The 25,791-nt window shown below is 42.3% G+C and overlaps 1 protein-coding gene across 2 annotated transcripts in view; it reads right to left on the reverse strand.

Annotated features, from left to right (window-relative positions):
• The window catches only part of LATS2 (large tumor suppressor kinase 2), a 49,012-nt gene that overhangs the window by 3,170 nt on the left and 20,051 nt on the right, over window positions 1-25,791 (reverse strand). For both annotated transcript variants that reach the window (XM_082279396.1, XM_082279395.1), the window contains exons 3-7: window positions 9,013-9,145; window positions 5,557-7,094; window positions 2,273-2,855; window positions 1,490-1,672; window positions 189-295 (exon numbers count right to left, since the gene is read on the reverse strand). In XM_082279396.1, the coding sequence (XP_082135522.1) occupies window positions 189-295; window positions 1,490-1,672; window positions 2,273-2,855; window positions 5,557-7,094; window positions 9,013-9,145 (2,544 nt within the window). The remainder of the gene's footprint in view (window positions 1-188; window positions 296-1,489; window positions 1,673-2,272; window positions 2,856-5,556; window positions 7,095-9,012; window positions 9,146-25,791) is intronic.

The following is a 25,791-nucleotide window of genomic DNA, read 5'->3' on the forward strand; positions in this document are numbered from 1 at the left end:
GTTCTAGTCTGATATTCTGTGTCTTCATTTACTGACAAAGGATATGTGCTTGCACAGAACTATTTAAAATCAGACTTTTTTAACCATTACTCCTTTCTCTGGCAGAAGAAAGGGGAGTAGGTCTGTGCATGAAAGAGAAGGGAAGGGAAAATTTTGCTACCACAGATTGGAACTTTGCTTCAACTTACCTTCAGCTGGGTTTCTGTGGGTGTAGGAGCCAGGAAAGGAGGCTGTCCCACTAACATCTCAAAGAGGATCACACCAACACTCCACCAGTCACAGAGCTGAGTGTATCCTGAAAGACAAGTCAAAGGGTTGACCACCACTAGTCAAGGAGAACATGTATAGAGCTACTTGCAATTAAGTATTAAAACATACAGCACAAACTTCTGCCTTTTCTCACACAAAAGGTTTGTGACTTCTCTTGCTGACCTAAATTTTACTTCTGTCAGTAAAGACCTAATCTTGTTGTCCTTGAACCTTTGTGAATAAATTAAATTCTCAACAGAAGTGAATTGTGAAACTGCATCATTAAAAAAAATGAAGGAGTTTTTTGTGCCCAGTCCCACAGCTACACAGCACAAACTGGACCTCAAAGAATAACAAAAATGTTTAATGACTGATGTCCACCCTAGGTTCAGTGGAGGTGAATCCACAACTTTGAAAAGCTGCTGGAAAGCACAGCCTGGCTCTACAGACAGAGGAAAGCCACGGATGACTTTCTGAGCAAGTTCCAAGCAAAGGAACAACCTCAGTCACCTAACTGCTGAGACAAGACCAATAAGGTGCATGTTTAAGGTCTCAAAAAAAGATTTAAACACTGATTTCAATGGAACTTGTGTCATCAGATGATGTAGGATCCAGTGTGAAATCTCTGTTAGAGCAGATTAGCCTTAGGGTCTAGCTTGCAGACAAGTCTGAACACCTGATCTCCTTACTACAGTGACCATGTCAGTTCTGCATGGATAGTCACCAAGTACTGTCCAAACTCCTCAAGCTAAGCTTTTGAATGCAGGGTGTCCAGAGTAAATGGTGGAAAACTTTCTCTTGGTTTCCACAGGTTCTGGCTGGGAACGTGGAGGACATATTTCCACAAGTTTACATCATCCATACTTAAGTGGCCCATCTGAATCAGTGATCCAGACCTATCAGCTGGCTACTCACTGGTCCGTGTAAACTTGGTAGGGATCAGAGTTGTACTCCTCAAGTACAGATAATCTGCTTTATACTTGAAAAATATCACTTAAAATTATCCAACACATGTATTAGCAGTCTCACTCAAAGGCCTCAGTGTGGACATTACACAGACACACAAAGTATGGCCAAACCCAGTGTCAGTGAGGTGATGCTAAACACTGGAGCACTGAGAGTTCTCCTTAGTCTGACTGAAGTGTTTCTTGCCTTCAGAATGACAACCTTCCAAAGCAGCAAGCTTACTCAAGCAAGAAAAAAAAAAAAAAAGTGAAACAGGAGAAAAAGGTTTACCTACCTTTACGAAGCAGGACTTCAGGAGCAATGTAATTAGGGGTTCCAACTAATGAGTGGGCCAGACATCTCTGGTGCTGCTTCTTAGCTCTTTGTTCCAATGTCTTCAGCCTATCTCCACATCGACAGTTGGACACATCATCCCAAAGATCACTGGGCTCCATGCTGTCTTGCCTGATATGGCTCCCTTTCAAATGGGAAAGTTTACACTCATGGTCATAAAACACGACACATTAAGAGAGAAGTATTTACCCAGATCTAGAGCCATCTCCTACTCTCAGTGAAGAACAGCATTTGAACTTTAAACCCAAAGTATTTTCTTATGCCCTCCCATTCACAATTGGATTTCCATACAAAATGTCCAACAAAATGTCTCTGTCTCAGCACAAGGAAGTATACTTCCCATGGGGGATACAGTACCATGGAGTATACTTAAGTCAGCTACACCAATTGCTTTTGCCAACAGAAAGCAGTACTCAATAGCACATGCAGAAGATGTGTGGACTACTCCAAAGCTGTGACTAAATCATTTCACCACCAAAAGAGACCCTCCAAACAAGAATAAACTGAAAAATTGCTGCTGCTGCCACATTACTGACAGGGTTTTGAACAGTATTGGAAACAAAAGGACTGGAAACAAGCTAACTGAATGAGTCAGAGAGAGACAGGCACATTTTATTGCCATTGACTGTTTATAGAGTTTCCTGATCTGGTGCTTCTGCCAAGTAGGTGCTTGTTTCAAAACAAATAACACAATAACATCCCAGAAAAAGGCTAAAAATATTACCTTTCTGATAGTATTTTGAATTGTGAGTCCACCTGAATCCAGTACACAGTCCAAAGTCAGTCAGTTTGATATGCCCATCGAGGTCTATCAGAATGTTGTCAGGCTTGATGTCTCGATGAATAAATCCCATTTTGTGCACACTCTCTATGGCCAAAGTGAGCTCTGCAATATAAAATCTAGCCAGACGCTCTGGGAAGACCTCCATCCGAATCAGCAGGCTCATCATATCCCCACCAGGGATGTAGTCCATCACAAAGTACAAATTGTCTTTATCTTGGAAGGAATAATAGAGTTTAACCACCCACTCATTGTCTGCCTCAGCAAGTATGTCTCTCTCTGCTTTGACATGAGCCACCTGATTCCGGTTCAGCACATCTTTCTTTCGCAGAGTCTTCATGGCATACAGGGCATGGGTGTCCACTTTGCAGGCCAGGCACACTTCTCCAAAGGCACCAATACCCAGAGTCTTGATTTTCACAAACATAGATTTGTCCATTTTGGCCCTTTTAAGTCTGTTGTAGTTAGACTCCTTCTGGTAGAGAATTTTCCTCATTTGTTCCTGTTCTGCTTCACAGAGGCCAGCCTTTACAAAGGAAAGCAAACCACAAGAGCTAGTACTGTTATATTCATAGCAAGAGAACAATAAATGAGCATTCCCAAAACACATTTCTCAGAAAAATTAACCAAGAACCAGAAAAGATGTATTCATGAGAGATATACTCTCTTGTCTGTCTGTTGAGGTATTTCTGAAAAAAGGGCAAACTCACTGTGCCCAAACTTTGCCTGAATTTGCAGTATCTGAGATTGGTCTGCCTGTCTCATTTGGCTGAACAAGAAGGCATGGGGCAATAATGTCAGACAGGGGAATACAACATAAACCTGACCATGGGATTTGGTTTACACCTTTCAAATCTGCACTTTGCCACTATACTCCACTGCACATATGTGCACTTAAGCCCACCTTAATTTAAACTGAAACTTAAACCTATGTGCAGCAGTTCACTTTGTTCACAAATGGTTCCCTAGGGCAACTCACATTAACAGTTCCTAGCTTGGATGCTATTTGTTTGGTTTTGTGTTGTAATTAAGGAGTTGCCTGTGACCTACACATTCCCAGGTGCCTTGGAACCTTATTTAGAAATTGTGGTTTTTCCTCTACCATATAGAGCCTCCACTCTCAAAGTTTTTAGATCTCCTGAGCATCTGTCCTACAAACTTCTCTTTTTCCCCTCCCAAAATATGTGCATATAATCCTCAGGTCTGGTCTTTTCTCAGCCACTGCCACCCAGACCCTGGTGCTATTTCCCTCCCAAATGTACTATTTTCCCTCTGCACCCAAGCTGTAGAACAGCTGGCTTGTCTACCTCCTGTCTCCAGAGAGGCTCTACAAGTAACATTTCACAGGGCTGTGGGGAGAAACCTCATGGAAAAGAGAGAAGCAGCAGTATCCAATCAGATTTTCCTCACCCTTCAAGACAAAGCCTGCAGAGTGCCAACTCTGCCAACTTCAGTACCAGGCCCTCTACTGAGAGCCACTGGTGGCCTCCACCAGCAGAAACCCCCAGGCTGATCCCCAGGCTCCTCTGACAACTCACTTACTGCAGCATGCTCTTTTCTTTCTGCATTCCCCAGTTCCAAAAGCCTGAATTAATTGGCATCAACTGAACTACTTTTGAGAGAAAGATCAGTGCCTGGTGAGAAGGGGCCACTGGGAGGGTGGAGGGGGCTGAAGCTGACTGATTAGCAGGCTAGAAAAAGGGCTGCACCTTAGGTTGATTTAATTCCACATCTGTAGTCTAGGTATCTAAAGATGAATGTGGGCAGCCAGACTATGCAAAGAGATCCCCATGGTACAAAAATTAAATCTGTATGAATAAAGAATGGAGGAAATCTACAGAAACGTGCAGAACAGGTAGGATGAATTTTCAGACTGAAGGAAACAGCCAAACCAAAACAAGGAATACTGTTTTCAAAATGAAAGGTAAGTACATCAATCCATAATAAGAGTTTCCTTTTTAAGGTAAAATGACAAGTGTGTTCTGTTCTTGCTAATTCTAGAATAATGCAATATTCAGATAGCCAAAATGTCCTGCGTGCATATTTTCAGTCAGTGATGAGGTTTCTAGGGGAAGGAGTTATTTTTGTTTGTACCTGAATTATCTCTGAATGAGGGAAAGCTGAAGAGTCAGAAGAGAAGAACTAGCACAATTAGATGCTGTTATACTTCTCTAGAGATCATTCTCTATCTCAGTCTCACGGAAATATTCACTAAATTCAAGCAACACAATACAGCCTGTACTTGCAGTGAGGACAAACTATTAACTGTCACTAAAATGCCAACATTTCAAGAGATTTTCCAAGAACATTCTTTTAATTCTAACCTCAACAAACAAACTCCTGAGTTTTCTGGTGCAATGTGAGCATCAAATTAATTGACTTTGGAAACTGACTGTGCTAGGAAAGATTGGGTAGTTAATTATTACCCATTACGTGTTAATAACAGCTTTCCTTAGAGCTTATCCTTTAATGCAAAAGTAGACTAATCATATTCCAGTCATGCCTGGGAAGAAAAAAACCCCTCTTCCTCTTCCACATATAAAAATTACAAACATAACTGCCAGACCAACCATCAGAGCCTGGCAGCTTTGTTTTAAGCAGCACTATCAGAGAGTCAGCTTAGATTCAAAAGCTACAGTTAGGCATTAAAGAAGTTCTATCACCCAAAGTGCATCTCCCTGAGACCTGCCTCTAGAACAAGTTCTGGCAACGGTCCCAAAATCAGTTCAAGCTGGTCCAGATATGGTTACTTGCACAACAGTATTACTTACATGTGTTCAACAGACAACTTTCAGTCAAGTATTACACACTCAGCTGAAAATATGGCACAGTGACTACACTGCCAAGCTGAACCACGGCTTTGGTGAATGAGCAGCAATCATGGAACAGTGAGGAAGAACTAGACCAAAGAGTTTTGCAAGAGCTGCCAAAGTATTGGCAGAATTATCTCAGCCTCAAGCCTGCCTTCTAAGTTCTTACCTATAATATGGGGGGATTTTGCTTCATTTTACTTTTCTGGTATGAAGAAATATCATTTCACATCTCAGGTTTTTCAAACAGCCCCCCAGACCTGCATCTACATTTCTAAGTGGATGCAGTCTGGTATAGGGAGGTGTCTGATATCTACTACTTCAGTGGATTCTGCCTTTAATTTTTTTTTTACAAATTAAAAATAGTAATAATCAATTTGACCCTATTAGATTTTACTATAACAAAATAAGAATTACTTTTGCCATTTCTTGCTCCAATTGTAACCTTCTATTAATTTTCTGCTGGTAGGTCTTTATGACGTTCTCTACATGTTGCTCCATGTAGAACTTGAAGGCAAAAGGTGAGTAGCTCTTTATTCGGGATTCTCGCTTTTCCTCATCTTTGCCATTTTTTCGTACAGGAACCGGAGATGTCTGAATCTGCTTTTTATCCTTGCTTGGTTTTTCAGCTTTAGTGTTCTTGCTGTTTTTATCATTTCGCTCGTTGCTCTCTTCAGCCTTATTGCTCGTTGAACTGGGGACCACACGCAGAGTCTGCTCCATGCCCATGCACAAGCAGTTGACATCAAACTGCTCAGAGGTGCCAGGAAGTAACAAATGCTTGGGATAGGGTGGTGGTGGACACCGCAGTTCCTGGTTACCGTAATCCACATCCAGCTGATAGGCATTAGCTGCTCCAGATGGTGGCACGTGCTGCTCCATGATCTCCAAGCCATCCACAGCCGGTGCCTGCGCAGGCAACCAGCCAGGATGGGAAGGTCCCACTGCAGTCTGAGGCTCAGGTCTCATCACTCGCATGCTCTTCACTGGCTGGAGGATATGAGCAGATGTGACTGCCGTGATTGTGTTTGGAGACGCAATGGAAGGATCAGGTTTTCCTGGAGGAACCTGCCTCATAGACACTGTCACTTGTGGCTGTTGCTGGTGGTTGTTGAAGGAGTTTGTTCTGCTTGGCACTGTGGCATCAGGTCTGAAGGATACGTGTTGCCGTGGAGATGCTTCTATTCCCGGGTTTTGTAAAGAATCTCTGCGTGACGGGGTTGCTGCCTGCCACTGCTGAACTTGAGGATTATTCATGTCATAGAGGTCCATGTTTAGGCTATTTCTAGATGGAGTTAGTAGATTTTGTGGTGGACTGTCTGAAAAATCATTAGCAAAGGCTGGACCTCTGGATATCACATGCATTTGATGAGAAGAAGGACTTGTCTGCTTGTGATGAGAATGTGAGATATACAGGCTTGCTGGTGCCTGCTGAAATGCATGACCAGTATTGTTCTGAACAACTGCCCCTTTATTTGGGAGATTGGCATATCCTCCCTCCTGCTGCATCTTGTTTTGGAAGGATGGACTCCGCTGAACACCATATCCCATAGGTTCCCCCTGCACCATCATGTGCTGTCTACTGTAATGTTGGCTGTTGGAGCCGTGAGACGCCTGCAGCTGCAAGGCCTGGCTGCTGTGATTAGCCACTGGATAATTAATCACAGAAGACTCCATATTTGCAGGGTATGCTTTCTGCTGGTGGCTCGTTGGTGTGCTGTGAGTGCCCACTCCAGAGGGTCGCTGCACAGGAGCAGTCATAGCTGAAGACTGAGAAGTAGAGATTAAATAGTCCATGTAGGGCCTTGGAACTTCAGTAAGCATATTTGCACCTTCTGCTCCAAAGCCTGTCCCTTCATAGGCTGCATTACTGATCTGATGGTAGGACGGAAAAGATTCATTTGATCCTTCAAAGCTCGGCCTGCGGGTTACATTATTTGGCACAATACCCTTTCCTTTACAAAAAGAACACAGAAGAATGTTAGGAAACAATTCAGGTGAACCAATTACTTTGTATTACTCACCCATCTATACATACAGACATACACCACACACATGCACACGGCACAGGGAATATGTGTTATAAAAACACCTTTCAAAATCTAAATTAAGCACTCTGAACATTTGAAGTTATAAGTGCCAAGTATTCCTACTGATAACGAGCTACTGGCTCACAATATTGCTCATGCCAGGAATCATCAGGGAGTCCTATCAAATCATGAAAATAGAAGCACAAATTCCCTAACTATGAACTCATCAGATTACTCTACAGCCTGTTTTTTAAAGCTGGACCAGTATTACCAGTCATTGCTCTCAAACAGGAGGAAGCCACAGAGCAGGGTGTTAAGTACAACACCAATGGGCAGGAAATAGCTCCTGGAAGGACTTTCCATATAACTTAAAGTCAACATTGCTATAAACTACTAGGCCATCACAGAGTCCATCTTCTGTACAGTGAGCCACCTGCTCACACTTGTTTTCTATTTACATCTCTCTCTTCCATCATTCTCAAAAATCCTTCTTTCCCTCTCCTTCATTTAAACAAAGGCATCATACAGTTTGTCCTGTATTCCTTCCAATGTGTTGGACATAGAGTACACCCTCATATTACTCATCTTCCATCTGTTGGGAACGAAAATCTTTCAGGGTGTCAACATATTAATCTTAGCTTGAAGAATGTGCAGAGACAAGATAGCAGCATTCCTACAGTGGAAATGTTAACGGCACTTTTCATCAGTTCTTTGATCTGAGGACAAATTGCAGGTGTATAAAACACTGGCTGTGCTAAAAAGACAAGGGGAGACTCTGTGCTGTTGTTATGTTTTTGTTCCTCTTCTGGTTCTTTAGCTTTCACAAATCACAGGACTTGGCCCATCTATGCCTAAACCATTTCCTTTTAAAATCCTGACTTCACAAAGCCCGTAAGAACAGTCATGCAGGCTTGAACATTAGATTACAAGCTTTTTGCCATACACCATGTCCCAGCTGGACCAGATGCAGCACACCTGAGCACAGCTGCTGACTCCTCGCCTTGACACACAAGCCCTGCTGCCTACAGACACACAGGGATGTGCACAGCATTAAGACAGGTTCATGCACCCTCTCTGCACACTGAAGAGGCTGCCACCACACTAAAAGATACCTTCATAAAGAATGCAACGTTTTGAAATGGAATCAGGTTGGACAAATAATCAGAGATCTTTAAAGTGAAATCGGTAATTGGCAGCTCTTTCTCCTGTCATAACGTAAGGCCAGCATTACTGAGGCTGTTCTTACAACAACACCCCTGACAGCTCATCTGTTGGGACACAGTGAGATGCACTGATGAGGCTGTGGCAATCTAAAGCATCCTAAAAAATGGGTACTCTGGTGTGGAAGTGGGAGGCAGCCGTAAGACCCATCTGTCATCTCTGTCAGTAGGATTCATGCTGAGCCTTAGGGACAAGCAGACTTTGCTTTCCCTTATCAGAGGCCACAAAAGAAAGTAGCAGCAATAACTGCCCTTCTTTGGGACACATAATTCAGCTGTGCAAATAATCTTGATGTCAAGAGAGCTGTGATGTCCACCTCCTTGATTTGTATACCAGTAAGTCTGTTCTGGTCTGATGGAGGAATATTTGGATTTGAGTAACAGATTTCTATTTGAGAATGTAGACTATGAATGAGTACATAGACCACTCTTTGGAAGCAGGTGAATTGTACTGAGGTTCCAGCCCAGCTGGCCTTGCAAGGCCAGGTTCACTTCACTATCTCCTACAGGACTGCTATGGAACACTGCTGTCCAACACTTCTCCCCAGCAATGACCCTACTTTAAAAACTAGCTTACTGCAAGAAAGAAGAACACAATTTAAAAAAAAGAAGTTCATGCTTACCTGGTGAGGTTTGCTTAATTACACGTACTATCTGTTCATTTCTAGGATCCAAGTAGCTCATCTTACTGATGTACTCCAGGGCTGCTTCAATACTCCTGCTCCCTGTCTGCTTTAGTGCCCGAACAGCCATCTCCTGTACAAAGCAAACAAGAATTGAATCATGTCTCGACAAACCCCAAGCACCGGATTGTGAGTTGTAAAGCAGTTAAGTGTTCTTACATTAATAGGAACATTTTAAACACCAGATCACAGCTGCCTGAAGCACAATGGACTCATATTTTGAAAGCATTTGCATGCCTTACACAACTCAAAAATTGTAAGAAGAAAATAACAAAACACACAGCCTACCCAGAGTTTGGCAATTAAAGAAGCCTCAAATTAAAATGTGTCCTTTGAGATCCCTTAAAATAATCTTTGAATCAGGTATGGAAAAGGCAGCATAGTTTAACACTGGATGAAATGAAATGAAAATTTAGCTGCTGGTGTTTGAGAGTATGTCTCTTAGTCACATCTGAACATAGTTAAAACTTTGTTCTTTCACAGATGCCACAAAGAAGTTAATTAGGCAGGGTTTGATTTCTGCTCACTAGAGTCAATAGGGAAGAAAAACTGCTGTTTTCAGTATTTCAGACATCATCCACTATTTGTTTGGAAAAGGACTGGGCATCCCAAACTGAAAGTCAGTCACACCGTCAGTCTTTTTAGCTGTATTTTATTGGTCACACATCCACCACTGAGAAGTTAATGTGGGTGCCAGACATACGGCCTGAAAACTAAAACGAGAATATGAAGGGTCCAGCTAAACTTCAAACACAACCACAGTTAGCAACCCCTGCTTTACAGCTCCCTGCAGTTTGTTTATACTTTCACTTACACCTTTCAACAATGACTCTAGCATTGCACAGTTGCAAAGCAAAATTCACAAATCCTCATGAGGCTGCATGGCCTTTGCTGAAATGACGAAGAAACTGAAATCCAGAGCTTTGATGTTGAATTTAACTCACAGAACTTTACCCATCAAAAAGTTGGATACCTACTCAAAAGTAGTTGCTGAGGACCTTTCTATAATCACCTCCAAAAGGCAGTTCATAGAATAGATATAAGAGGAGATAAACTTTAGTGAGAAATGATTAGGGAACTAATTTGAACTGAACTCCCAGCTCTTAGATGGCTGAAGCTGGATGAAATGAATGCCACCACCAAGGATTTGCACGCAAACGTCAGTATCCTATTCTCTTGCCACTTTACTGCTATTTTTAGGGGAATTCTGTCATTGCAACCTGCCCACTGGGTGCTGAATCAGATGGAGGCTGTGCCTCCCTGGCCTGGCTGACTGGCTGCAGATGTGGCAGCGGGGTTGGCACTGGTGCATGGCTCTCCCACGGGTCAATTCTGGGCACTGGCTGGCAGTCAGGAACCTCAGCTGGAGCAAGGCAAGTACATGTCACATACTCTCCAGCTGTTTACTTAGCAAGGGAGGATCATCTCAGGTGACACCAATTCACGCTTAGCACAGAGCCACACGCTGGCACTTGGCTGGCCCTTGGCATCTTGCTCCGCTTAACTCAGACCCCTCCTACTCCCTCCAAAATGGCAGCGTTTTCTCCATTAGTCAGAGGTTCTGCTTGGGGAACAGCTATAGCAAGCTGAATATTTTTCATACAATTTATGACTCATAATTCATAGAAAGGCAATAGTTGGTTTCACATTTCCTATAGCTGAAATACTTCATGGGCATCAACACATTACTAGGGGCAATTTTAATTCAACAGAAGAATATTATGTATGAAGGAAAGAATTTCCCACAATGCTTTTTCCTCTTTCTTTTTTCTTCTTGTGGATACATTTCTAAAGTATTAGCAAATTCACACCCTAGCGCTCAGCATTCTCATCATCCAGGGACTCTGGGCTTTACAGCCCTGTTCCACACAGCTGCTAACACACTCTGTCCCATTTACAGCAGTTGGATCTAGCCTTAGGTCACAAGTCTTAGTTTCCAAAATTAATGTTCTCCATAAGCACATTTGGGCTGGTTTGGATGTTGGGTAACAACTGAATTAATGATTAATAAAACAGCCTACATAGTCCATTTCTCCCTCTCTTATCTGTGCTGGCTGTACACAATTCAAAGGGGCTAAAATAGGAGAAATTTTTATCACCAGCATAGTGATATCATCTCTGAAAGCAATGCTCTGACCCTCCATACTATAACTTTCTCTTCTTTTGACATTGCCTGTGTCTGAAAAGCAGAGTGAAAACAACGCTGGCCTTCCTGAAGCTGCATGTTCTACCTTCAGTACAGTTTAGGGGGTTCATATTTAAACTTCAGTAGGAATAATGTGAGGAAACAAGCACAATACATTCCACTGTGCACAGCTGGATAACGTAAGAGGCCAGCAAGAGCTTGGGACCAGCAGGGGTGTCACTGGCAATCTCACCCTCGCAAGCCCCCAGAGCAGCAGCAGTCCTGTGCTCCAGCTCCCCACTTCTCATCTTTCATTAGGTCAGCTCCCACCCTCAAAAGGGTTTCCTCATTACACACCCTGTTTGCTCAGCATTTACATTACTGCTGGAAAAAATGAAGTAAGTTTTTTTGTGATTCAAAAAACACCTGTGATTCTCCTGTACAGCATCCCACAGCTTGGGCCCTTTCCCCTGTAACTCTCACAAGACACCAATATCCCCAGTTCCTGATACTATTTCACAAAAACCTCACATCATCTCCAAGCAAATGGAGAGTGACCAAAAGAAAAAAAAAATCCAAAAATCCACATATAAAAGGAAAAGGTTTTCCCTCAGAGGTAGATTACATATAATCCTAATTCTCCACCCAGGAGACAAATCCCTCTGGAGGCATGGGATACTCAAGGAGAGTGGAGGGCACCAAGAAGCTCGAGCACTGTTACAGGTGGCCTTTGTCCTCCTCTGCATTGTTTTTCCCACTGCCACTGTCCAAGCCTACAGCTCCCTTCTCTCTGGCAGTCACCTGAAAAGGGCTGTTACTTCCAGCACCTTTTCCTTAGGGACAGAGGACATGCTGATGCATGGCTGAGGATCACAGAGAGTGTGCTCTGTCCACGGTGGCTGCTGGCTCCTGGGGCACGGTGGCTCTCTCCTTCCTATGTGCAACACAGGAATGAGCTCTGCTGAGCAAGGGAGCATGGCTGGGATGAGGCAGCAAAGGGCTGGCCTCCAGGAGCCTGCTGAAGGGGAAGTTGGCTCCCTGCTGGCAGCTGGGGCTGAAGCCTGGTCTTCATTTGCCAGAAATCAATATAAGGACTGTTTTGAAGTTTAGGAAGAAGGGCAGAGGATGGATTAAACAGTGTCAGTAATTACACTCACTGGAGAGCAGAGGTTTAAGTGAGATGGAGGGTGTTTGTGAGAAGCAGCAGAATGGCTCAAAAAGGAGGGAAATCAATGCCAAAATCTTGCAAACCAATACACAGACAGTAGAAGGGCTGAGGAAACGAGGGCAGACGCTGGGAGAAGATAAAAGTGCACAGCTACACTGACATGGATGGAGGTATGTTGATTTTACACCACTCAAAGGTAAGTACATTTTAGAAAGAGAAGGGAAAAAAAGAACCAGAAATGAGCCAGGGGAAAAAAAGCCACTTGGAGCCGTAGCCAATGCCAAAACACTCAAGTAGGCACAGGATCAAATCCAGCTCCCACTGAGGTCAACGAAGATTTCCATTAACTGCAAGGTGGACAGCATCGGGGCCCCTGCTTCACAATGTCTCCTTTTCACCAGGCCAAGCGGGGTCAGCCGAAGCATGGGTTGGGAAACCTGGCTGCTGGCTGTGCTCTGCTGCCCCACAGCCAGCTGCCAGGCCCATGGCAGTGTGCACAGAAACCACAAGAGAACAGAGCGCACCCAGTCCATCTCATTCTCTGTATTCTCTCTGGAGGATTCGAACATCTCTCTGTGCAGGGCTTTTATGCACCTTTTTGCTTCCAGACATCACTAAGTATTGATGAAAAAATCAAGCAGAAAAAGTAAAGGTGAAGAGCTACAGGGGGGAAATGTGCATTTACAATTAACTCTAATAACTCTGTAATTAATGTAACAGCTGCAATATTGAAATGAGGTGTCAGTGGTCACCTATGGTTCTGGACAGATCTAATGGAAAACCAAAGTTAGGCCACAAACCACAAAGCAGATTGAGGAAACTGCAGGATCTCAAATTTGTGGACTCAAAGAAAAAAATGGGGAGGGTGGAGTTTCCCAGCTAGTTCCTACAGCAGGCTACCTAAACCCAACTGCTGCATGGTCCACATGCTCTCTGTTATTTCCCCAGTCCTGCACTGGTAGGTGGCGATTTTCCAACAGATTTCAAGATTTTGCTAGAAGGAAGGCCACCTTTGAGCTCAGATGCACAACAGGAAAAATCCTTATTTGATGGTAAACAGATATTTGGATGTGTGCATATAAAGACTTCATCTCACTCTGTGCTCTGCAGGCAGTGTGAAAGGCTTTCCCCATTTTACCCTCCCGCCTGGCTGCACTCCACCAGCATTGGCAGAGGTTTGCGTTCTTGCTGTACTACAGGGTTGTCCAGCAACATTTTTCATTCAGAAAGCTCCTCGTTGCCAAGATGTATTTATCATCCAAGCGAAGATTGCACAAGAGGTTACAATAAGTAAGACTTTTTCCCAAGAACATTGTGTCTGAAGGAGACAATAGGTCCTCCAAGATTTGGCAAGGGTAATTAATTGCTAACAACAACAAAAATTAATTACTTGCTTTCCATTCACTAAGAATGATGGGCGACAGATGCAGGAAACAGATACAGGTTCCCCGCAGAAGGGAAAAAAATAAAGCTCATGCCAAAAGAGATGATCCAGCATTGATTACAAGCTTTTCTGTGATAGCCCCCCATTGTAGGATTTTTCATTCATGATTTTAAACATGCAAAACCCAAGCAGTTCAGGAAACAATGCGTACAATGTACTCTATCAGAACTACTGCAGCCTTACAGAAAAGAGAAACCTATTTTGTAATATTCTCTCTCTGCAATTATTCTCTAGTTGGACACTTCATCCACTTTAGTACTCTACTTTTGTTTTGCCTGTTTTCAGGTTGCTAACACCAGGGGCTAAATTTTTGCACATAAATTCCCATGCCTACCATAACCTTGATTAAAATATTCTAGCCACATAATTAAGATATTATCCTGAGTATCATTAGTGCTTTTCAGTTTTAGTGCATCAAAAAAGCAGGAGAAAATTAGCAGTGGTAGAAACCTACTGAGTGCTGCAGTACCACTTAGTCCATTCAGAAACCATGTAAACCATTCAGAAACTAATGGACAGCTACCCCATGATTAGTTAAGGGTTTTCTGCCCCCACTGCTCCTGTTACAAACTCCTCCAAAGCTATCCTGCTTAGGCAGGTATAAACCTCCCTCTCACTTTCAGCCTAAACTATGCAGGATCAGTTTATTGTCTCTGATTTTAGTTTTGATTGTCTTTACATAGCAGTTCTGCTGTTACCTACACGGTGAAGCCCCCTTCACACTAAGGGATGCTCATAGCTGGGCCTCCAGGGCTGAACTTAGTTTTCTTTTGTTAAAGAGGATTTTCATTCCCTTTATGGGTGTAGTAGCCCATCTCTGTATCAAGAAGGATCAGACTGGGACATGATTTTGATAAGAGCTGTGCACACCATTCTTGATGATGTGCCAACAGCGGTGGAAAAGTCATCCTTGTGGTGAAGTCACTCGGGGCTTTAAACCTGGCTTTTAGTCCTTGCTTACAGCACTTCTACCGGTTGTGCTCCTGAATTATTTTCAATTCTGCTAGCACTCCAGCTCTGAAGGTCATCCATTCTTTTGGCTAGATGTTCTAGCTCTGCTTTGCACTGACTGTGCATTCCCACCTCACACTGTCAAAGTGCTTCCTCTTTTTTTTCATTCCAAGCTTACTAGGGGCTAAAGTATGCAGAAGAGACACACTGTAGTACACAAAACTGGGCAGACAGAAAAAGAATATAGACACATGACAAAATGTAAGACTCGCTAAGTTAAATCACATCAACATATGGAAAAAATACATGACTGTAAATTAGGAATGGGGAATTGCAGGTAAGGAACAACTTTAACCAAAAGGGTTTTATATATATTTTCAACAGATATTTGCAGAACTAACAAAGGCAGTATGTGCAAAAGACAGAGGGAGGATTTTGTAAACGATACAGTGCTCTGGTAAATGCCCTATCAGAAGAAAAACAAATACAAATAAATCTAATGTGACAGTCATTGCTATGCCACTGCTCATTCTGTTTGCCTTCCAACACTTTTAGTCTTTATTTAGACATTCACCAACAGAAGACTGGTATATTTACTACTCTGCTTGTATGGCATCCAGTACAATGGGGTCCTGTTATTGTTGTGTTTATGGCAGCATGATAACTTATTATTAAAATAAGGTAATTAAGTCCAGGTCAAAATACACAACTTGGAGTACTAGGCAAAAAGATATTGGAGGGTTGAAGTGTCAATTCTACTGGGTCCCACCATGGAAACCCTTGTATCACGACCACCACAAACCACGTCTGAAATAAATTACCTTAATCCTCAAAGCCACAGAATATGGCACATTCCACAGAATCACAAAAGTTGCAAAAGACCTCCAAGATCATCAAGTCCAACTTTTAACCAAACATCACCACGTCAACTAGACCCAGGGATGGTGACTCCACCACCTCCCTGGGCAGTCCACTCCAATGCTTAATCACTCCTTCTGTGAATAAATTCTTCCTGACGCCCAACTATATTCCTTCCATAGATATATTTGCTATTGCTATGGAAGGAATGAGACAAAATAAAACAAAGTAACTAGATCATCTGGTTACTTTTTTTCACTTACAAAAACCTTCTTTTGGTGATCAAAATGTTTCTAACATCTTTTTGGATTTAAAACAACTCTGGATAGTTAAAAATTAAACAAATGAACCAGACAAGTGATACTAATATTTGAAGTCTATCACTTTAGTTTTTGTATTTTACTAGCCCTATAGTGAATACAAAGTTCTTTCACAAGTATCACAGAAAAGACTTTTCTAGTGTTTCTTCCCAGAAGCTTCTCCTTAACTTGATGACTAATCAAAGCTATTTAAGTTCTTCCAAGAGAAGAAAAAGGTGCTATATAGATTTAGCAGCAGGGTACTTATAAAGACCAGCCACCGTAACACCTTCGCCAACTTAAAAAGGTTAAGAGAGGAAAAAACCAGAGAGAACAGCGACTGGAAATACAACATAACTTCCTGTCAGATGCCTCAAAAGTTACCAGTTACATCAAAATACTTTTTAACACTATGCAACTTATACTACCTAGCAGCATAGAACTTCTTTTATTTTTTTCCTGGTATTTGTTTGTTCTTTTAACTAAGCCTGTGTAGTCCATTCCCCCACCACAGCTCATTGCAAGACTGTGTTTGGCCATGGGAGCTTCATGAGGGACACCTCCCATTTTACACTGCAGTCCTTGTGTTCCATGAGTTGTTCAAATATGGCTCTTCCCCTGAAAAGGAGAGATATGAATTTCAGGCTATAAGCCAATCCATGGTCCCAAAGCTAAGACATTTGGAAATAAACCAAGCACAGTTGCTCAGCATAATTCCAAACAAATGCCTGTAAAAAGAAGGAAGTATTTATAACAAAGCATCTCCAGACAAAGAGCGCATACGTAAACACTTCAAGAAGCTCTGATGAACTATTCAAGAGATGCAATCTGCTTAAAGAGAAAACACACATGCACTGCAATGTGAATTTTCAAATCTGATCAGAACACTTCATCAGACAGCTCCTGTTGATGTTCCAGAGAGTGTGTGTGTGTACTGACACGCATATAGGTATTCTATAACCTGTGCACAGCTGTGTATATGGTTTCCTTTACATTAATCTAATTTCAAGTGAGCCCCCTAAAAGCAATATGTAAAAAAAAGACATTACTTTTTTCTTATTTCTTCATGAACTTCTTTAATGAAGAAATAAGACTCTTATTTGCGTCACCAGTCAGATAAAACAAATAATTTTATTATATTTACATATACATTTACTGTACCATTTCTGGAAGCACATCAGGCACTCTGGAAAGGATTTGGAAAAGGGGAGGCCTGAAGGAAGCTGGAAGAGGTCCTGCCCCAGGCAACAAAGCTGCACTCTGCACAAAGCTCAAGTGCCATGAAAGAACAAACAAGCAAGGGAAGAGAGGCCACAACACTAACAACAATAATAAAGTGAGTGAAAATAACGAAGAGTCACCATGAATACCACTTTTTTTTCCCTTTCTTTCAAGTAGGCTGGGAAGGAAAAACAGAGCTGAGCTGCTCTCTTCCAGCCAGGACACAGGCATGAGAGGAAGGGGACCAGGGCGCAGACAGCTTTACCATGAAGGCAACTTAATAGATAGACCTGAGGAACAGTGACAAATAACCTGTTCTCCCTGTCCACACCAGCCTTGGAAAAAGCACATCTGTATCTGAAAAGCTGATGGCAGAAGCCTTGTTTCCCCACATATTTGGTGAAGGGAGTGATGCTGTAAACACCCAAGATCCGTGGTGATTTGCTGCCTATTCAAAGGCTCTAATGCCCCTTTCTGAAGGCACCTGCTCACTGCCCCAGCTTTTCAGAGAGCACACACTCCTGCTTTAGCAATCATACTTGGCCAACAGTACAGAAAATTCCCGTTCTGGAAAACACACTGCTTCAGATCCCACATCAGCACAGAGCTGTAAGGAGTGAGCACACAGCATTCCATTTTGAACACATGTAGTACTCCAGGACTATCTATATTACAAAGCTCATGGGGGTTTACATTAATGATAAAAATAAAGGAGGGGAAAAAATGTGTATTTGTACATCTGCAGTGTTCTAGGTTATCTCCTAGCTACACAAAATCCTTTCTGCTGTGATGGTACCCCAAAGCCTTCTGCACTGTGCTGAGCCCTACACAAACACAAGAGAGGAATCCTATTTTGAAAAGGATTTCTAATTTAAAACAGAACAAACAATTGTATATACAGCCATAACTGTTCCTCATTACACTTTAAGTATGCTCACTGGAGAGCTATTTAAACTATTTGAGTTCAAGTCTAACCAAATGACCCATGGCGGGTCCATCAGCAGACAGAAAGTTGGACAAATGTCTCCTAATCTTTCCTAATAGCAGGAGCACTATTATGTGCTAATTCAGAAACCTTATAGTGAGGCAAATCATGTTATAAACAGCATTTACAAATTACTGCACTGGCAAGATTACATTACAGAGCAGCATGGAAGAGCTTTGCTTACTTCATGTGTGAGTGAATGCACATGCACACACATGCAAGCGCATACAAAACTCCTTTTCAAAGATCCTATTTTACTTCCCTGAAACATTTTCGCTTTGGTTACAGGAACAGGGCACTTCCCACCCTCTGGACACAGTCTGAAGCAGTTTCAGCCTGGGCTCCAGTTCACTTCTGTCTGGCAGCCACTGCAGTGACCTGCATTCTGTCACACAGTGCTCCAGCCATATGCCTTGCATTAACCAGTGTGGCTTAAGAGCTTCTCCTGATCCCACAAGGCCACACCTTTAGTATTGAAAAGGTAAGGTAGCATCCTACAACAGCTTCTGAACCCTGAGGAAAAGGAAACAGAGGGCAATTAGAAAACAAATTCAAATATAAGCTCCTGAGTTGTCTCAAACCAAGCAGCACTATCATCTTTACCGAAACCCCCTTCCAGGTTCCTGTTCACATTTTTTATTAACTAGAGGTGTTATTGCACACACCATCCCCTTTTCAAACCGAGTCCAGCACTGGGCAAACTCTGAGGCTTACGACTATAACTCAAGGAACTACCTGGTATTTCAAAGAAAAACCTTTCTACATGGCGCAGAAGTCCAAGACAGTGGAGAACATTTTACTAAGCCTCTGGATTTTAATTCAAGTTACTAAAGTGTTGAATGCAACACCTCCCATCTCCCTGTTTTTCACTTCTTTTATCCTAACAGTAAAGCAGTTGGGTTGATGCAAAGAGAAGCAAACAACCCTTTCAGCAGCAGCACTGAGTAGCAGAGTTCGTCAGAAGCTAATAGCAGACAATATCAGGTGTTACAGCCTTTATAACTAGGAGGAAGGTATGCACGGGGCAAGAATCTTCAAATTCTTGATTCAAGCCACCATTTGGTTTGAAACTTTCCTCTGGATTGGTATGATCCACATCCGGAAAGCAACAATGAATCCAGAAACTCAATTTAAAGACAGAAAAGTCTTTTCTTGAAAAGACAAGAAAAGTAACACACAGAGGAAGTGTTTTATTATGACTTCTTCATAAGGCACACTGAAGCAATCAGCAGAGCAGGAGAGGTGCTGTGCATGTCACTAATGCTATCAGAAAGTTTTCCCGCCCAAGAGAATGGATAGACTTCCACCAGACTAATTCCTCCGCTTTTGCCCTTGTCTGACTCAGCCTAATGAAACACGTAAATTCGGCCAACAGTGCTGATGTTAATACCAATGTAATTATTAATGTGAGGATGTCAGTAACACTGCAGCACCCAGCAAAGAACCTATACAAATCCCTGGAGAAAAAAAATCACAGCAAGCTGCCTTCAGCAATTTATTGATTCCACTGAAATCTCACAAACTCTCAACACACAGAGAACACAGCAAAGGGCCTTGCTCAGAAGGCATCTTCAAAGCTGGGGTAGCACTGAGCCCAGCCTTGAGGAAAAGGTGCAGCACACAGCAGAACAGGGCTGCTGTTTTCAGGAGGGTGCTCCAGGACAGCTTCACTGCCAGTTGTGGGCCAGGGTCCTCATATATGAAATGTGGCCATGAATAAGAGACGAACCTGCTACTCTGCACTCCGGGAGTCCAGATGAGGGTCCCTACACTCAAGGTGTGCAATCTTAAAAGACAAAAACCAAAACCCAACCTATTCCTGATACAATGCATTTTAAATCACTAAATACATTAAGATGGCAATTCCTGCAAAAGCAACACCTTGCTGTGCAAAGGCCAGCTGTCATTTAATAAGCACCATAAAAACTCTTTTAAGTCTGCTCTTGGAATTCGGCTCTTTCATGTTCTTTCTCTAAGGTGGGATATTCTGCAGTATTAGTATTTACACTTATTAGCAACTAGGGCATATTTGCTGCAAGAGCAGCAGGCCATCCATGCTCTCCTCCAGACCCACTTGTCATATCCTGGGCTGCCAGAGTGATAGCATGACCCCTTCCTACCAGCATACGTATTCTCCCCTTTTTTCTTTCTTTTTAATTTTTCTTTTGAGACAGATGTTTCTTACTCTATCAGGGCAAGTAAATCAAGCTGGATAGAATAGCAGTTCAATGAAGGTTTCATGATGAGCTTATTCCTCTTCATTAGCAGCAAGTGATGTGTTTGCTAATTTTATTGCTCACGCATTAGCCAAAAATGCATTTGGCTGGCATTACATTTACAATAATGCTATTTGTATATCAAAGCATTTCTTTTCAGTGGCCACAGACACCAAGATAAGGGCTTCCCATTGCTCTTCCTTCTACTAAAAAGATACATATATATTATGTAGAATACAGTATTTTTACAGATATTCACAGACTTTATGAATTATTTCTTAGACAAATTGGATACAAGGAACTTGTAAACTGGATATTCAGATTCAGCAAGATGAGTTATGAGGTTTGCTGTCCAGGAATAAAGCCCCAAAGCATAGAAAAGAATTGTGTCAAAGACTGGAAGAGTTTTTTTGTGCTGCCATAGACAGCTGCTCCCCACAAAGTTACATGGTGCTGCAAATGTGCAATGCATTAGTACTGTTTATTGCATTTCTCCATATTCAACTCTATAAACTGAATTTTGTACCTAATCCTGTTAACAGTGCCTCTGTCATTTTTACTGAGTGCTGCCTACTTAAGGTACTACAAATTTTCTTTTACTTTATAAGATTTTAACATTTAAAGAGTGACATTCCTGTACCTGCTTTTTCTTGTAACATTATATGGTGATTTGTTCAGTTTTAAACCATTAGAACTTTCAAGCATTGTTTAAAAACCTCCAAGGCAAGTAAAATTCAAGTGAAGACAGCAAAATTAAGCTGCCCATTCATATTCAAGGTCAAGTACTAACAATTTTTAAAACAAGGTTCCAGCATATTCCCGATCTGGCCTTTAGAACTTTACGGGAGTTTTGCTCCCCTAATTTTTCTTTGGGGAGTACTTTAATAGAACTTATAAAACCTCCAGGATATCTGGTTGGAATGCATTACCACTGAGCTGTTCTCTCTTTTGAGGATTTGTACCACAATGGGACCCCAGCTGACATCAAGCAGTAATGCAGAGTCTAAAAGAAAAAATATATCTGAGAAATACAGCTCTGCTGTGAGACAAATGAAGGCTACTTTCTCTCTCAGCCTCCCAGTGCAACACAGCACACCTCACGTGACTGAAGAAACATCAGGGTTTTATCTTGAGATTCCTAATATTTTTCTGTAGAGACACATACACACCGAATGCAAGTGCTGTGCAAGGCAACTTGCCGTATTTATTGTTCACAGTAGGAAGAGACAACACTTTTACATAAAGTATTATTTTTTAATATTTTGTTGGCATTTTTGAATTATATGCGTTGATTGTAATGCTATCTTTCTTTTCTTTCCCCCAGTTCTCCTTCAGGTAATATAAAAAGGCCTTCATTCAGCTTTTAACATTTTAAAATCAATATGCTCAATCTTGTAATGCAATATACTCCTACTCTGCAGCACTAGGGACCTTATTAGACATTTTCCAGAGGTCTCCATGCAGTGCTTAACTTAGTTTCATTAACCCTATCAAATACACATATATAACTACAGGTCCAAAAGTAAGAACTGCTAAACAGCAGTGACTGGCATTTAACGATTTTCAAGGGTACAAAAATATCTCTTTGTACTAAATGCTTTATACGACTCAAAGTTACCACAGCTTTCTGCAGTTGCAAGATAAAACTCTCAAATCTACCAGTGCTAGAGGCAAAAAAAGAAAAAGACAAAGAAAAAAAACTCAGCTGGATAAAATTTCTTAAGGTCAGGCTTTTTACATGTAAAGCAGCCGCAGCAAAATTATTCACATTCTTAGCACATAGCTGACCAGGACAAGATTCCACAGAGAGGTAAACAATTCCCCAAAGAGAGCAGCTGCATCTTCTTCAGATCAGGAGCTACTGGGGGGAGGGAGAAATGCCCACTGAGGTCCCCAAAACTGACGAGAAGCATGAAGACTACTTCTGCTCTGTGATAATGCTCCACTCAACTGCTCCTGTGCTCCACGAGAATAGAGAAGTGTAAAAATAAGTAAGCAAATTAATAAATAAATGAAAAAGAAATTGAAGCCAGTTCATAACACATGCTTTAATTAGTGTCCTAGAGGAACAATGTAAGCAGGAATCCAAGACCAGTTCAACATACAAGAGTAGGGGATGAATATTAGATACTGTTGAACAGAACTTAGAGGAACTGAAAGAACTAAGTCATCCAGCTTTGCTTTTATTGTGTAATTATTTTCAAAATTATACTTTGAAAGTATAAAACTATTTCTTTCTACGTTTTCACATTAACGCTGAAATGGTCCTTTTTTAAACTGTTTTTTTTCCTTATCATTATCTTTAGTCAGTTCACCTCAATGTTACTTCTGATGGCTACCAGCCAAGTGGCACACTTTAATAGTCAAGACACACAGTACTGAAGAAGCATCTTTCTTGCTCCACTCCATTTACATGCAAAAAGCTGTGAGATGTATTTAGGTTGTTGTAAGAAAAGAAATCCTCTGGGAAGATTCTCGTCAATGCCATCCCCTTAACATTAGTATCATCTCACAAACCTGTCACGAGCCATCAGTGAAATCAGCACAGCAATATAGAAAACAACTACATCACTACTTTTAGCATTCAGAACTTAGTATTCACATATATGTTCCAGCTGCAAGTGTGTTGGCAGAAAACTATTTCTGCCTTGTCCCTGGCTGCCTGTCACTTCTCCCTGTGCCGGAGGTATCGCCTGCTTCCCTCTTGCCTGATCACACTTGCCACCAGGGCCAGCTGGGCTAGCAGAGACCCGTGATTTAGCTGTTGAAGCATTTTGGCCCAAGACAGCTGGGGTTAACTTCAGCAGCAGCTCAGCTGGGGCAATAAGACCTTGGTGAGAGAAGGAGAAAGATGAGACAGCAGTGAGCAGATGGCCCTCTCTGGAGCACAGCTGGAAGGAGGAGAGCATATGAGTGCAAGGCTGAGCTTTCTCTCAGCATTTCCTCTGATGGTGGTTGACAGCCAAGGGTGCCGCCACCACTCTCAACTTCTCTGCTGCTTTCTGTGCCTCCCTGTTGTACCCCTCAATTGTGCTCATGTCCCTTTCATCATCCCCAGAAAGTTATTTTTAACCTGGATCACTTCTCCAATCAGTCACTGTTCAGCTCCACAAACCCTGTGCAGGCACAGCTTGCAAGAATGAACTGGGGAGGAACAAGAGGGAAGACAGGCAGCTCTGGAAGCAACAACAAAAGCTGCTCTCCTGGAGCTCCAGCCCAGGAGTCTCCTCTACTTCCTTCACACCAACCTACAAACTTCCCAGGTGAATGGAATATGCTTGTGATATCTAAGACCATAAGGTGGTTTTTTTTTGGTTTTTTTTTTTTTGGTTTTTTTGCCTCTATGCTGCCCTAAGGAAGTTTTTAATTGCCCTATTTTTAATGTTGGTTTCATACTAAGTTTAACAAGCTAATCCCTCCCTTACTTCTGCAGTTATCACCTAATATTTCAAGGCAAAACCAGGACATTTTTCAGAAATACATGTGATCATTTAAAAAGATATAGCCAAGGGGAAACAGTCTTACATGACAGGCTATAAATCAACATGTTAGACGAGTAATTTTAAACCACAGGAGAAAGGAAAAAAAAATCTCACTGTATCAAGCCAATAAAAACCCTCTAAAACTCGAGAATATATTGGACCTATTCCACAGCAACTATGTTTCTTATGAAAATACAGTATTTTCAACACTAGAGAAGTCTGAACCTGATTAAACTGAAACAAAGGAGAGGGAGGAAAGCAGAGCAGAGGACATGATTCTACTTATCCTTCCTTCATGGCTGAAGTCTGAGGAGGGAGTCTGAGAAGGTTCAAACAGATACACTCTCTTGAAAAAATCACTTAGTGCTGACGCATCTGCTTAGTAGTTCCCAGTAATACTGGCAGTGGATCAGTACTCCTCACCTCTCCAAGTCTTTACTCAAACTTTTAGGAGACTCTTATTTTCCAATGCTTTCAACCCGTATCACTGGATAGGAGAACTGGCAATTGTTTTTCACACTTCATTATTAGTATTAAGTTCAGTACTTGGCCCAGTATCATTTAGGTAAATGTTCACCGATGACACAAAGCTGGGAGGAGTGGCTGGTACCCCAAAGGCCTGTGCAGCCCTTCAGAATGACCTTGACAGGTTAGAGAGATGGGCAGAGAGGAACTCTCTGAAATTCAACAAGGGCCACTGCAGTGTCCTGCACCTGGGGAGGAATAACCCCAGGCACCAGCACAGGCTGGGGGCTGACCTGCTGGAAAGCAGCTCTCTGGAGAAAGACCTGGGGGTCCTGGCGGACAACAAGCTGTCCATGAGCCAGCAGTGTGTCCTTGTGGCCAAGAAGGCCAGTGGGATGCATTAGGAAGAGCATTGCCAGCAGGTTGAGGGAGGAGATCCTGCTCCTCTACTCTGCCCCAGTGGGTAAGGCACATCTAGAATGCTGTGTCCAGTGCTGGGCTCCTCAGTACAAGAAAGACACAGAGTTCCTGGAGGGGGTCCAGCAGAGGGCTACGAAGATGATTAAGGTACTGGAGCATCTCTCCTGAGGAGACTTAGGGAGAGGGACCTGTTCAGCCTCGAGAAAACAGAGGGGACCTCAACAATGTATACAAATATATAAAGGACGGGTGCCAAGAGATGGAGCCAGGCTCTTCTCAGTGGTGTCAAGCAATAGGACAACAGGCAATGGGCAGAAACTGATGCACGGAAGTTTGACAGGAACATGAGGAAGAATTCCTTTACTGTGTGGGTGACCGAGCACTGGAACAGGTTGCCCAAAGAAGTTGTGGATCCTCCCTCACTGGAGATATTCAAGAACTGTCTGGACAAAATCCTGCGCCCTGTGTTCTAGGATGGCCCTGCTTGAGCAGGGAGATTGGACCAGATGACCCACTGTGGTCCGTTCAAACCTGACTCATTCTGTGATTCTGTAATTCTTATCATCATCATTATTATTGTTACAGCCCATGCTCAGCTGCATGAATACTATTCAAAGACAGCAGTGTTTCTTTAAGACCTTTAAGGGTACAAAATATTAAGAAACCAAAAAGAGACATGTGATCGCTTTTCTTTCTTGAGGAAACAGATTCTTAAAATTGAGGTCTACAGCAAAACCACACTGAGCAATATTCTTCTTGAGTGTTTCAGAAGCAGAATGAAAACTGGCCCGTGCTTTAGTGGGGTAACACTAGCAGTAACAAGCACAACCTACCTGGCATGGGAGGGAGGATTCATAAGACAGAGTCCCTGAAACTAAGACTCAACAATGTGCAGGACTGCACAGGTGTCTTGATTTCTGCATGAAGTAAAAAGAATACAGTTTCTCTGCACCTGCTCCACAAAGATGCCAAAGTTAAGGACACATGCCTGGTTAGGCAATCAAGTTTCAACTTCCTAAACTTGCCCTAAGATAACTGGGTGGAGACAGTACTCCTACTGATTGCTAACCTGTGTGCATGTTGCC

The sequence above is a fragment of the Coloeus monedula genome (assembly GCF_965178545.1).
Source record: "Coloeus monedula genome assembly, chromosome: 3".
In the NCBI taxonomy this organism is placed as follows: Eukaryota; Metazoa; Chordata; class Aves; order Passeriformes; family Corvidae; genus Coloeus; species Coloeus monedula.